This window comes from Onychomys torridus, chromosome 11 (assembly GCF_903995425.1).
Source record: "Onychomys torridus chromosome 11, mOncTor1.1, whole genome shotgun sequence".
NCBI lineage: Eukaryota > Metazoa > Chordata > Mammalia > Rodentia > Cricetidae > Onychomys > Onychomys torridus.
This window is the reverse complement of record NC_050453.1, coordinates 14,922,527-14,935,020: the sequence shown is the minus strand read 5'-3', so window position 1 is coordinate 14,935,020 and position 12,494 is coordinate 14,922,527. Positions and strand designations below refer to the sequence as shown.

The 12,494-nt window shown below is 40.5% G+C and overlaps 1 protein-coding gene across 2 annotated transcripts in view; it reads left to right on the top strand.

Moving 5' to 3' along the window:
- Nucleotides 1-10,823, top strand: part of Lin9 (lin-9 DREAM MuvB core complex component) — a 47,538-nt gene extending 36,715 nt beyond the window's left edge. For both annotated transcript variants that reach the window (XM_036202409.1, XM_036202410.1), the window contains 4 exons: nucleotides 3,539-3,664; nucleotides 8,449-8,628; nucleotides 8,954-9,051; nucleotides 9,801-10,823. In XM_036202409.1, the coding sequence (XP_036058302.1) occupies nucleotides 3,539-3,664; nucleotides 8,449-8,628; nucleotides 8,954-9,051; nucleotides 9,801-9,906 (510 nt within the window). In that variant the 3' untranslated portion in view covers nucleotides 9,907-10,823. The remainder of the gene's footprint in view (nucleotides 1-3,538; nucleotides 3,665-8,448; nucleotides 8,629-8,953; nucleotides 9,052-9,800) is intronic.
- Nucleotides 10,824-12,494: the final 1,671 nt, after the last annotated feature.

Here is a 12,494-nt window from a genome sequence, read left to right as displayed (position 1 = left end):
TGAACAGACAGGAGTTTTTACACAGAAAGATACTCAAATATACCTCCAGAATGTCTATAAAATACTCAACTTTGCAGCGAGGTGTGGTAGCACACAGAAGTGAAGGCAGGAGGATTGGGGTTTATGAGACTTTTTCAAAAACCTGATGCTCAACTGTGTTACTGATCAGAGTAATGCCAGGACACAGGTACCATTCATGCTCTTTTAAAGATTTGATTTACTTTATTTTAAAACTTTGTTTTTATTGCATGTGTATGGGTGTTTTGTCAACATGTATGTCTACTAAAGACTTAATACTAAAGATGGGTGAAAATTTGACAAGTTAAAATTTCCTAATCCACGACTCAGGATAAAGTGTTCACAACAGTAGTGCTGATAATGGCTTATATTAGAAGCAGCCCAGATACAAGCAAGTAGAGCACAGCGTGGCTGTACTGTGTAGCAGCAGATGAACTGATATGCATATTTGCAGTGGGAGGTGATTCTCACCAGTGGTGGCTCAGCCCTGTTTCTAGTGCTTGAGAGGGAGAGGGAGGGATCACTGCAGATCCCTGGACAGCCTACTTTCCATAGTGAGCTCTGACTACCCACGGCGACATATCAACATGCCTTCTCAAAAAGAGCAAAAGGCAAATAATAGATCCTGTTTTGCCATACCTTATGAAATAAAGATAATATAAAACTATGACTTTATGGTAATGTGGTAATGGTGGTGGAGAGAAAATGGAAATAACAACACAGGTAGGATACAGGATGTGAGTGTTCTCATTGGCCTAGGTGGGTTTCCCTATCATTCATTTCCCTAGTTTTTGTTTGTTGTTTTGGTTTTTTGTATGTTTGTTTTGTTTTTTGAGACAGTGTTTCTTTGTATAACCTTGGCTGTCCTGGAACTCGCTCTGTAGACCAGGCTGGCCTTGAACTCACAGAGATCCACCTGACTCTGCCTCCCGAGTGCTGGGATTATAGGCGTGAGCCCCCACCACCTGGCTGTATTGAGTCTAATTTTACTGAGATAGAATTGATGCTCAGTCAGCTGTACTTGCTTGAAATTACAATGTGATCATATGCCTGTGAACCCATTACCATATTCACTGCTAAAAAAGAGAATTGTTTATTGCTACTCTAAAATTTCCTTTGTTAATCTCTCCTTGATTTCTAGGTAGCCATTAATATGCTGCCTGTCATCATGGGTTAAGATTAGTTTATATTTTCTAGAATTTTGTATAAATAGAATCATACAGTCTGCCTGAGCTCTTCTCATACCTGGTTTTGGCATAACAAGTGTGAGATACACATACTTAGTGAAGGGATTCAGAATACATAGTTGCTTTTTTCTTTCAATGCTAATGATCAAATCCAGGGCATTACACTTGTACCACTGAGCCGCACCTCCCAAGTTCCTTCTTTTAACTATGAGTAGCACCTCACTTTATGAGCATACCACAGTTTATCCATTCCTCTACAGATGAGCACTTGGATTTTTTTCCATTTCTAATTTCTCTCAAATTGCTGTGGGCATGTGTATATAAGTCTTTGCATAGATAGGTGTTTTTATTTGACATGTTTATGAGAAGTGAACATGCTTTTACACAGGTGTGATTACTTTGCAGTAATCCATTGAATTGTATATGTTTGTACAATTTTATATTTAAAACTTAAGTTAAAACAAAAACATTAGGGGCTGGAGAGATGGCTCAAGGGTTAAGAGCACTGACTGCTCTCCCAGAGGTCCCAGGTTCAACTCCCAGCACCCACATGGCAGCTCACAACTGTCCGTAACTCCAGTTCCAGAGGATCTGACACAGATATACATCCAGGCAAAACACCAATGCCCATGAAATTAAAAAAAAAAAAAAAAAAAAAGTTAAAAAAACAAGACGATAATGTCAGGCATGGTAGCACATTTAAATCCAGCACTCAGGAGGCAGTGGCAGGCAGATTTCTTGAGTTCAAGATCAGCCTGGAGTATGTATCATATTCTAGGACAGCCAAAGGTACCATTTTCCCCCCATACTGGGGATTGGACCCATGTCCTCACATTTGGTAGCCAGAACTCTGTTGTTGAGCTGTACCCCAGCCCTATGACATTCAACTTTCCAGCATGAAATTACACCTGTGTGACTTCATTCTAGCATTTAGGAAGTTCATTCATTGTCTGACAGAACTCTTTCCCACTCCCTCCAAAGCATTCCCTGTCAGTTGACATGTTACATTACAGTGGTGCCCCTTACTTCTTTGGTTCCCTTTTTTGGCTTCCATGGGGACTGCCACATGTAGTGCAGAGACCTAACACCACAGTCAAAACACCATACACATAAAAATAAAAATAAATAAAATAAAAATATTTTTAAAAAATTATAGTGTGTGAAGACTAACCATATAACTCTCCATCTTCAGGTATAGTGTATTGGTTAGTGTGCAAGGAAATATTCATACATTCTTCAGCGAGAAGATAAGCTACTGAAAGGCTACTTGCCATATTGATAGCCAAAATCCTACCTCTGGATTATTTGTATTAGCTTTTCAGTTACTGTGATAAAGCATGGTGACCAAGGAAACTTACAAAAGAAGTTGTTTATTTCGGCTTATGGTTCTGGAGGATTAAGAGTCCTTCTTGGTGGCTTGAGCATGAAGCTGAGAGTTCACATCCTCAACCATCAGCACAAAGTAGAGAAAGCTAACTGGAAGTGTCGTGGAGTTTCGAAACTCTCAAAGCCCACCTCTAGTGTCATATTTCTTTATCAAACTTCCCTAGTCAGTGCCAACAACTAGGGCCTGTGGGGGTTGTTCTCATTCAGACCACTACATTCCTTCCCCCCCACCCCCGCCCCAATTAGTTTATGGCCATATCATAACACAAAATGAATTTGGACCAACTTCAAAAGTCCCCATAGTCTTCTCTCAACACTATTTCAAAGTCCAAAGTCTCTTCTGAAACTCAAGACACTCTCTTAATTGTAACCCTTTGTAAAATCAAAAAGCAAATTACCTATTTCCAGCTTAGTGTTCCTAAAGGGAAGAACTGGGGTATAATATGGAAATACTGGATCAAAGCAAGCCTGGAGCCCCATCTCTGGTGTCAAAGGGGTGTTTGCTTTATTAAAGGTCTCTGTATATAAAAATCTCCATTAAAAGAAGTAAATGGGGCAGGAGAGATGGCTGAGTGGTTAAGAGTGCATACTACTCTTATAGAAGATCTGAGTGCAATTCCTGGCATTCACATTGAGCAGCTCCAGAGGGATCCTATACTTCTGGCCTCTATGGGCACTGGCATTTACATGTACATACACACACTCACATAATTTAAAGCAACCAAATAAATATGAAAGAACAGAGTAAATGGTCGACATCATGAATTCCTAAGGACAAGGAAAGTCTCCTGATCACACTAACACCGTTATCACATAAGAACAGTATCACTGACTACAGGCTAATATGTAGTGACCTGCTGGGTGTTTCACATATCTTTTAGATGATTGAAATTGTATTGTTAACAAGACAAAACCTCAATAACATCTGTTTTTTTTTTCCTTCTTAGAAATCATATTCCATGCCCATTGGTATTGAATTTCAACGGAGATATGCAACAATTGTCCTAGAGCTTGAGCAGTTGAATAAGGACCTGAACAAAGTTTTGCATAAAGTTCAGCAGTATTGCTATGAAGTAAGTGGTTTGTATTGCTTTCTTTTTTTGTTTTTTGAAACAGGCTCTCACTTTATAGCTATGGCTGACTTGGAACTTACTGTGTAGACCAGGCTGGCCTCAAAGGCACAGAGATCCTCCTGCCTCGGCCTCCCAGGCTGGGATTAAAGGCATGCGCCATCATGCCCACCTGATTTGTATACTTTCCTTCCACATTTTATTATTTGAAGTTCAGTGCTTTTACTTCACCTCATACAGGTTCTAAGTTAAGCCAGGATCTTTAAAAGGCCTTTTAGCAGAACTATATTTTACATATATATTTATTCATATCAGTGTTAAGAGTACTTTACATACAGTCAACTTTCGATTTTCAGTTACTAAATTATAAATGATATTGTTCTACAAAAAAAAAAAAAAAAGATTTAGAATTCAGAATCCAAAAAAATGGATTGTGTGTGTGTGTGTGGGGGGGGTCCTTGGCTGTGTTCCTGTTCATTTGCTGGGGGCAGGGACTGATGGGTGCCAGAGTCAGTAGTCCGTTTCAGGCGTCATTCCTCAGGTACTCCCTACCTTGTTTTTTCAAACAGCATCTCACTGGGACCCAGGGCTCGCTAATTGGGCATCTCTGCCTCCCCAACACTGGGTTATAGGCTCACACTGTCACGCCTGCTGTTACATGGGTCCTGAGGATCAAACTCGGGTGTCATGTTTGTGCTGTTAGCACTTTGTGACTGTGCTATCTCCACAGTCCCTTGTTTGTTTTTGAGACAGTATCTTGCTGCCTAGTCTAGGTTAGCCTTGGACTCATAATTCTTCTGCCTCAGGCTCCTCTAGCCAAGTGCTAGAATTACAGACATACACCACCATGTCTCTCAGAACAATTACTCTTAATTCCACTGTCCCAGAAACTGTATTTTTGTTTACTCTGTTTTTTTAAATGTATGGGTATTTTGCCTGTGACTGTGCTTCTGCACCATGTGTGTGCCTGGTGCCATTGGAGGCCAGAGAGGGTGTCAGATCCTCCAGAACTGGAGTGACACACTGTTATGAGCCACCATGGGGGTGGGGACTGAGCCAGGTCCTCTGCAAGAGCAGCACGTGCCCTAACCACTGAGCCACCTCTCCAGCTCCTCCCTTAGATTTGTTCATTTCATTTATGAGCATTTTGTCTGCGTGTATATAGGTGTGTCATATGCATGTCCAGTGCCTCCAGAAGTCAGAAGAGGGCTTTGGATTCCCTGAAGCTGGAGTTACAGGTGGTTTTGAGTCACTGTGTGTATGCTGGGAACCAAACCTGAAACCTGCAAAAATAATACTCTTTTTTTTTTTTTAATTTTTTTATTATTACTGTTTTAATTTTTGGTTTCCAAGGCAGGGTCTCTGTGCAGTCTCGGCTGTCCTGGGACTCTCCCTTTTAAATAGCATGCGTGTCATCTCAGCAATCAGCCCTGTATTGCTTGTCTCCTCCTCCCGTCAGCCGTGTCTCAGAGCTGTGAGTCTTAGATCTGGGGACACAGGCCACATGTAAATAGGAGGATGGTGCAGTCATCACCTGAAACTTAAAGCTCTTACTACAAAGTATTAAATTACTGTGATGAATTTAGCATCTTCCTGCCTTTGCTTTCTCTGAAATTGTGTTTCTAGTAAAGCCCCCTGTATTTGTGATAGGAGAGTCTAGTCACCATATTGGTAAGTCCCAGAACCCTGTCATAGATGACGATGTCTAGCTACTTGAGCTGAACTAAGAGAGTGAATTGGGGTCCCCTCTGCCTGTTCTTTTAGCCGTGCTTTCTCATTCATCCCCCCTTTCTGCCCCCCCTTCGTGTTTGGCATAACCAGGGCTTCGCATATCTAGGTGAGTTCTTTGCCACTCAGCTATATTCCTAGCCCCTTGGTTGTAATAATACAGTATTACTCTACAGCCCAAACTTCCCGCCTCCACTTCCTAAGTGCTAGGATCACAGCTGTATGCCACTGTGCTAGGCAGCATCGTTATTTATTTCTAATTTCGTGATAGCCGTCTGCTACCTGTCTATCAGTGACTTGTTCAGTAAATAGATTTCCTGCCCTAACTAGCAACTATCCAGAAGTATAGACCACAGGGCTTAAGAGGCTTCATAACAAAATGGCACATAAAGATGGGGCTTACACCTCAGTTTCTGTAATCACCAAGGGCATTTGTGATAGGCTCCTTCCCACTCAAGTGAAGAGAGTGGATTTCCACAAAGCTCATGAAGCAGAGCTCTGTGACTTAGCAGTCTTACTCCGTAGTATACACAGACAGTTGAACACATATTTACCAAAAGGAGCGTACTGGAATGCTCATTCCTTATTTCCACCCAGAGTCAGAAACTGGATGCCAGAATAAATAAATAGATAAAATTTAAACATCAGGAACTTGGGGCTGCAGTGATGGTTCAGCAGTTAAAAGCACTGTCTGCTCTTCTAGAGGACCCAGTTTGTTTCTCCAGAACACACATGGAGGTTCACAACCATCCTGACACTCTGATCTGTATCAGGCACACATGTGGTGGACACACACACATATAGCCAAAATATGCACATAAATTACAGTAGTAGGGTTGGGGATTTAGCTCAGTGGTAGAGTGCTTGCCTAGCAAGCACAAGGCCCTGGGTTGGGTCCTCAGCTCAAAAAAAAAAACAGGAAAAAAAAAGACTAAATAAATTACAATAGTAAATTTTTGTTTGTTTCTTTCTTTTCTTTTTTGACACAGTTCTCTGTAGTTTTGGAACCTATCCTGGAACTCACTCTGTAGACCAGGCTGGCCTAGAACTCACAGAGATCCACCTGCCTCTGCCTCCCAAGTGTTGGAACTAAAAGCATGCACCACCACTGCCCGGCCATTAAAAAAAAGCTGGGTGGTGGTGGTGGTGGTGGTGGTGGTGCATCATTGCACAATGGAGTGCTACCCAAAATGAGAATTAAAGGATTCAATTACTGTGCAGTTCTTTGAACAATGTCAGATGCAATAGAATAAAAAAAATACATGATTCCGTTTTGCAGTATTCAAACACCAGCACAAGCTAGCCTATGAGGCTGGAAGTCGGGCTGGGGCTGCCCTCTGCCAGGCAGCCCTGGAAGTTGCTTGTCACTAATAACTCATTTCTCAGGCATATTTAACTTGGAAGAACTCAATAATTTTCATATTTTATTATGATACTTTTCTATATTTATATATATTTCAACTACAAATTTTTAAGGTGTTAGAGAATAGGATTATTCATTGCAGCAATATTAGTAACTGCACACATTTTAAAAACACTTAAATTCCAACTCTTAGGAAGTTGACCAAATAATTTATGGGACCTTTCACACAGAACTATGTTGCTATGGGACCAAAGAAGAGCTGGCGTGCTCCTGACTCAGTGGTTAAGTACACTTATTTCAGCCAGGTGGTGGCAGTGCACACCTTTAATCATAGCACTCGGGAAGTAGAGGCAGGCAGCTCTCTGTGAGTTCGAGGCCAGCCTGGTCTACAAAACGAGTTCCAAGATAGCCAGAGCTAAAACAGTGAAACCCTGTCTCAAAAAATAAATAAATAAATAAAGGTAGAGAATGATCAAGAAAAGACACATGGGGCTGGAGATATGGCTTGGTGGTTATAAGCACTTATTGCTCTTGGAGAGGACCTGGGTTCAGTTCTCAGCACCCAACTCACAACTACCTGTTACTCGGTTACAGGGAATCTGATGCCTCTGATTTCTTTGGGCACCTGTATGCACATGGTGCATAAAACACACACACATACACATACTCATATAGTAATGATAACAATAAACTTAAAAGTATGGGGCTGGAGAGATGGCTCAGCAGTTAAGTGCACTGACTACTCTTCCAGAGGACCTGGGTTCAATTCCTAACACCCACATGGCAGCTCACAGCTGTCTGTAACTCCAGAGTCTAACACCCTCACACAGACATAACATGCTGGCAGAATACCAATGCATGTAAAAATAAATAAATTATTAAAAATAAAGAAATAAACATCAGGCAGTGGTGGTGTACACCTTTAATCCCAGCACTTGGGACACAGAGGCAGGCGGGTCTCGGTGAGTTTGGGGCCAGCCTGGTCTACAGAGTTCCAGGACAGCCAGGGCTACACAGAGAAACCCTGTCTCAAAAAACAAAAAACAAAAACAAACAAACAAAAAAAAAACCAAAATAGGACTGGAGAGATGGCTCAGATGTTAAGAGCACCGACTTCCAAAAGACCCAGGTTCAATTCCCAGCACCCACATGTCTGTAATGCCAGTTTCAGAGGACCCAACACCCATGGCATAAACACCAATGTACATTAAAATAAAAATAAATTAAAAAAACAAAATAAATACATAAACAAACATAACATTGACAACAGCCATAGTAATGATTGGCACAAACGAGGCTCATCATTGGATGCTCAGACTGGTAAAATGTGATGTCATACAGGAGCTTTATGTAGCCTCAAAGTCTTTTCATGAATATGAATTATGAAGGGGCAGATACTTCACTACTTAACAACAGCAGAGGAATATATCTCTCTAGCAATGAGACAGATGCACACCGGGTGCCTTCCAGTAATGATGCAGAGAAGGTCTCTGCATCACACTGTGCTGCTCTAGCCAGAAACGTGCAAGTCCAGTCTAGGACAGCTCACACAGCTGAGTGGACAGGATTACCCGGCTCCCAGCTGGTTGAAGGAGAGACCCGAGTCCCCAGTGGTCCTTTGGCCTGCATGTGTATGCCACTTAAACACGCACAGTCTTGTCAGAGTATATCTCATGTTTTACTCCTTTGTGTTCAGCTTGCACCAGACCAGGGACTCCAGCCTGCTGATCAGCCAACAGACTTGAGGCGCAGGTGTGAGGAAGAAGCCCAGGACATTGTTCGGCAAGCCAACTCCTCCTCAGGACAGCCCTGCGTTGAAAACGAAAATCTGACAGACTTAATCGCCAGGCTTACAGCTATTTTATTACAAATTAAGGTAAATTTCAGAGAAAACAGGTTTATGGGTTTTTTTGTTTGTTTGTTTGTTTTTGGTATTTCGAGACAGGGTTTCTCTGTGTAGCTTTGCACCTTTCCTAGATCTCGAGCTGTAGACCAGGCTGACCTCGAACTCAAAAAGACCTGCCTGCCTCTGCCTCCCGAGTGCTGGGATTACAGGCGTGTGCCACCACCAACCGGCTGGGTTTTTTTTTTTTTTTTTTTTTTTTTTTTTACACTAAGCAAAGTATATTAATTTGTTCCTATTTATGTCTACATTTAAGGTAAAATTTAATTAAATTTTGAAACTTTTTTTTTCCCTGTAGTGTCTAGCAGAGGGAGGAGATCTGAATTCCTTTGAATTCAAATCACTCACAGATTCATTAAATGACATCAAGAATACAATAGATGCTTCTAATATCAGGTAATTGCTCAGGTATCATTATATGTAAAATTCATAGTGATTTCTTAGTAGAAGTTTTAAGAATTTTGCGTATTTGTGTATCCTTTAAATATATTTAAAAGAGTTTTTCACTTTCAATCATTCTGTTGACAGAACAGACATTTCACACAATGTTTGGTTTTTATCTGTTGTAGAACTTCCCAGTGTCTCCTCACTGCAGTGTCCTGACCCTTCTTTGCTCCTAAGTATACTTTCCCATAATCACTGAAACAGATCTGTTTCTGCCCTGAAGGCATCTTCTTAGCTGTTTTCTAAGAATCAGCTGCTTACTGACCAAAATTAAGCCTCCCTTAGAAGAAAAAAAAGCTTTCCTTGAGGTCATGAGATATCTCAGCAGATCAAGGTACTTGCCTTGCTAGCCTGGCCACCTGAGTTCAATCCCCAGGACCCACATAAAGGTGGATGGAGAGAACCAGCTTAACAGAGTTGTCTGCTGACCTCGGCATGTGTACTGGTGCTTGCATGCACACACGCAATAATAAATGAATAAATTTTAGGGCTGTCAAAGGCTCAGTAGGTAAAAGCACTTGCCAGACAAGCTTGGAGACCTGAGCCTGGTCCCCACAACCCAAGTGAAACAGAACAGACTCCACAGGATTACCCTCTGGCTACCACAGTTTTGCCATGGCACACAAACAATAATAATAATAAATTTAATTTTTTTGTTTTTCTTAATTTTGTGATAGTTAACCTTATTTTTCTTTCTTTAGTTGTTTTCAGAACAATGTAGAAATCCATGTTGCACATATCCAGAGTGGCCTGAGCCAGATGGGAAACTTACATGCCTTTGCAGCCAACAACACCAACAGAGACTGAGCACAGGAAAGCTGGTACCCAGCTGCACAAGACCTTGGTCTGAGGAGTCCTGTTCCTCACCCTAAGCTTCCTTACCAGATTCCTACTGCTGGGAAACAAGGGAACATCTGTACATCTCCAGATACGGCTTTTAATACAGTGTACTGCTTCTTCAGCCAGCATTGTGCTGACCAGCATTTATTTATTGTTCTTTTAGTATCCAGATGCAGTAGTATTGCTTATATTTCATGTTTCTCAGCAAATATTTTTAACTTGGAACTATCTGAACATACTATTCCATGGAGGAGCGTGCTCACTGTTTTTGATACATGCATGAATTCTGCTCAGCACATGCAAACAACTATGACAGAGAAGGCAAAGAAGCATGGTCTTTTCCGTGCATGATGGAATCCATCTGAAAATCGCCAATCCAGTGGATTTAGTTGATCCTTATATCTCGGGCTTCAGAATACACATCGTGAGTGTGGGAAGTCATCCTAGTCTTAAGGAAACCACTGGAGTATGGATGGGAAACATGGACTTCAGTATATGTTCCATACACTGACAGTGTGAACATGGTTTTACAGACCAGTTCATAATAATAAATATTTTAATTTATCATAATTTATAACAACGTCGTTGTTTATCAGAAGAAGGAAATGAAGGAGCAGGAAGAACTCTATTGTGGAGTGCTGGATTTCAGCAAGTGGACTTGGCATGCCTTTCCATGATTCAGGGCAAAAAGTGCTAGTATTAGATTTATTTTAAAAAAAGACTGATAATACACTATTTTCATATTTTTTTGTTTATTTGCACAACTTTAAACCAGATTACTGGTTAAGATCCAACAGTACACAATTTCTAAAATAAAAAGATTTTATAAGGAAAGCATATCACCAGTGTGGATTACAGAGGGAGGTGTGTTTTAGGTTTTTCTTGTTTGGTTTTGTTTTTCTTTTCTTTTTCTTTTTCTTTTTCTTTTTTTTTTTTTTTTAAGAAAAACCCTGCCTAAAATAATCTTGTAAAAAGGATGTATTTTAAAAATTTTGTTTTAATATAGAATATTATAAAGCCAAAATATAATTGTTTTTCAGATTTGGAGTTTAAAATATAACTATAGAAGTGATTCTGATTCTTTGACGTCTCATAAAATGAGACTTTTTGTATATTAATGTATAATAAAACAGAAAAAGATTATTTTCCATTTGAAATTTTTGTATAGTTTAAAAGCGCTTCCGTGTTCTTGTTGGTTTTGGGCCACTGCAGATCTGTAGTGCAGAGTTTATATTTAGCTAAGCTGTTATGTTAATTAAATGCATAAATCTTTTATTCTTAATATTTGTAATTCTAAATAAATCGATCTATGAAATTTAATATCTGCATCCTCACTTTATTAATACAAGTTGATAGTTAATTTTATTTGAAATGTTTCAGAGGGCTGGGAGATAGCACAGCAGGGGACAAGTGCTTGGTGCCAATGTGTCGATCTGAGTTTGACCCCCAGGACCCACGTGGTGCAGGTAAAGAACTGACTTCTGGCAGTTGTCCTCTGACTGGAGCACACACAAATAAATAAAAGTAAATTTTTTTATATCCAGGTGTGATACACTCCATTAATCCAAGCACTTTGGACCCGGCAGATTTCTGTGAGTTCAAGGCCACAATGTTCTATAGAGAGAGAAACTGTCTCAAAATACAATTTTTTAAAAAATGTTTTCAAGAATTACAGTTTCTACTATGTTTTTAAAAGATACATTACAGAACAGTTACCAGGCCTTTTATGTTGTTGTTATTTTAAGACAAATTCTTGCTACGTTGCTCAAGCACACTTTGCAGCTGGGACTTAAGACACACACCTCCATACCCAACTCTAATAATCTTGAAAAGATCACCATTCAGTATTGTTTTAGGGAGAAGCAGGCAGTTTGTCTGGTTTTCATCTGTGAGTAAATCACTGTGGAAACACTAAGCAAGTAAAGTATTCCTTATAGTATGGACCTAGCAGAAGACTGAATCGAGCATATTCTGCCTAGAAGTAGGTAACTGTTTTCAACATGTTTCTTTTATTGCTTAAAGCTCAGACCTATTGTCCCACTCAGACCTCAAGTGGTAGCACAGTATGTTCTTCAGCACTGTGGCATTGACAGCACAGCTGTGGGGAGAATATAGCCGAGTTCATTTTTGTCCAACTCGAGTAGTGCTTTTGAGTCAGCTGCACCCTGAATGATATTGTCACTGCTGACACATGTATGCAGGTTTACAGAACACTCCCAGGGCCAGATGAAGCCAGCAGAGACTGTTCTGAATCAACAATAGCTCTGAAAGTCACTGAGAAAGTAAAACCAGATATGCCTATTAAGTTTTCTTTATTGAGCTGGCCTGGTGAGGGTTGACTCATAATCCCAGCTGCTTGGGAGGCTAAGGCAGAAGGATCACAAATTCATGGCCAGCCTGGGCTACTGAGTGAATTCAAGACCAGCCTGGGAACTTGGTGAGACCCTGTCTTAAAGAGTTTAAAAAGGGGCCTAGAGATTGCTTGGAGAACTTGAATGTAGTGTCTTTACTGACTGAGTGTAAAGATGACAGGCCAGACATAAAACCAGTCAAGT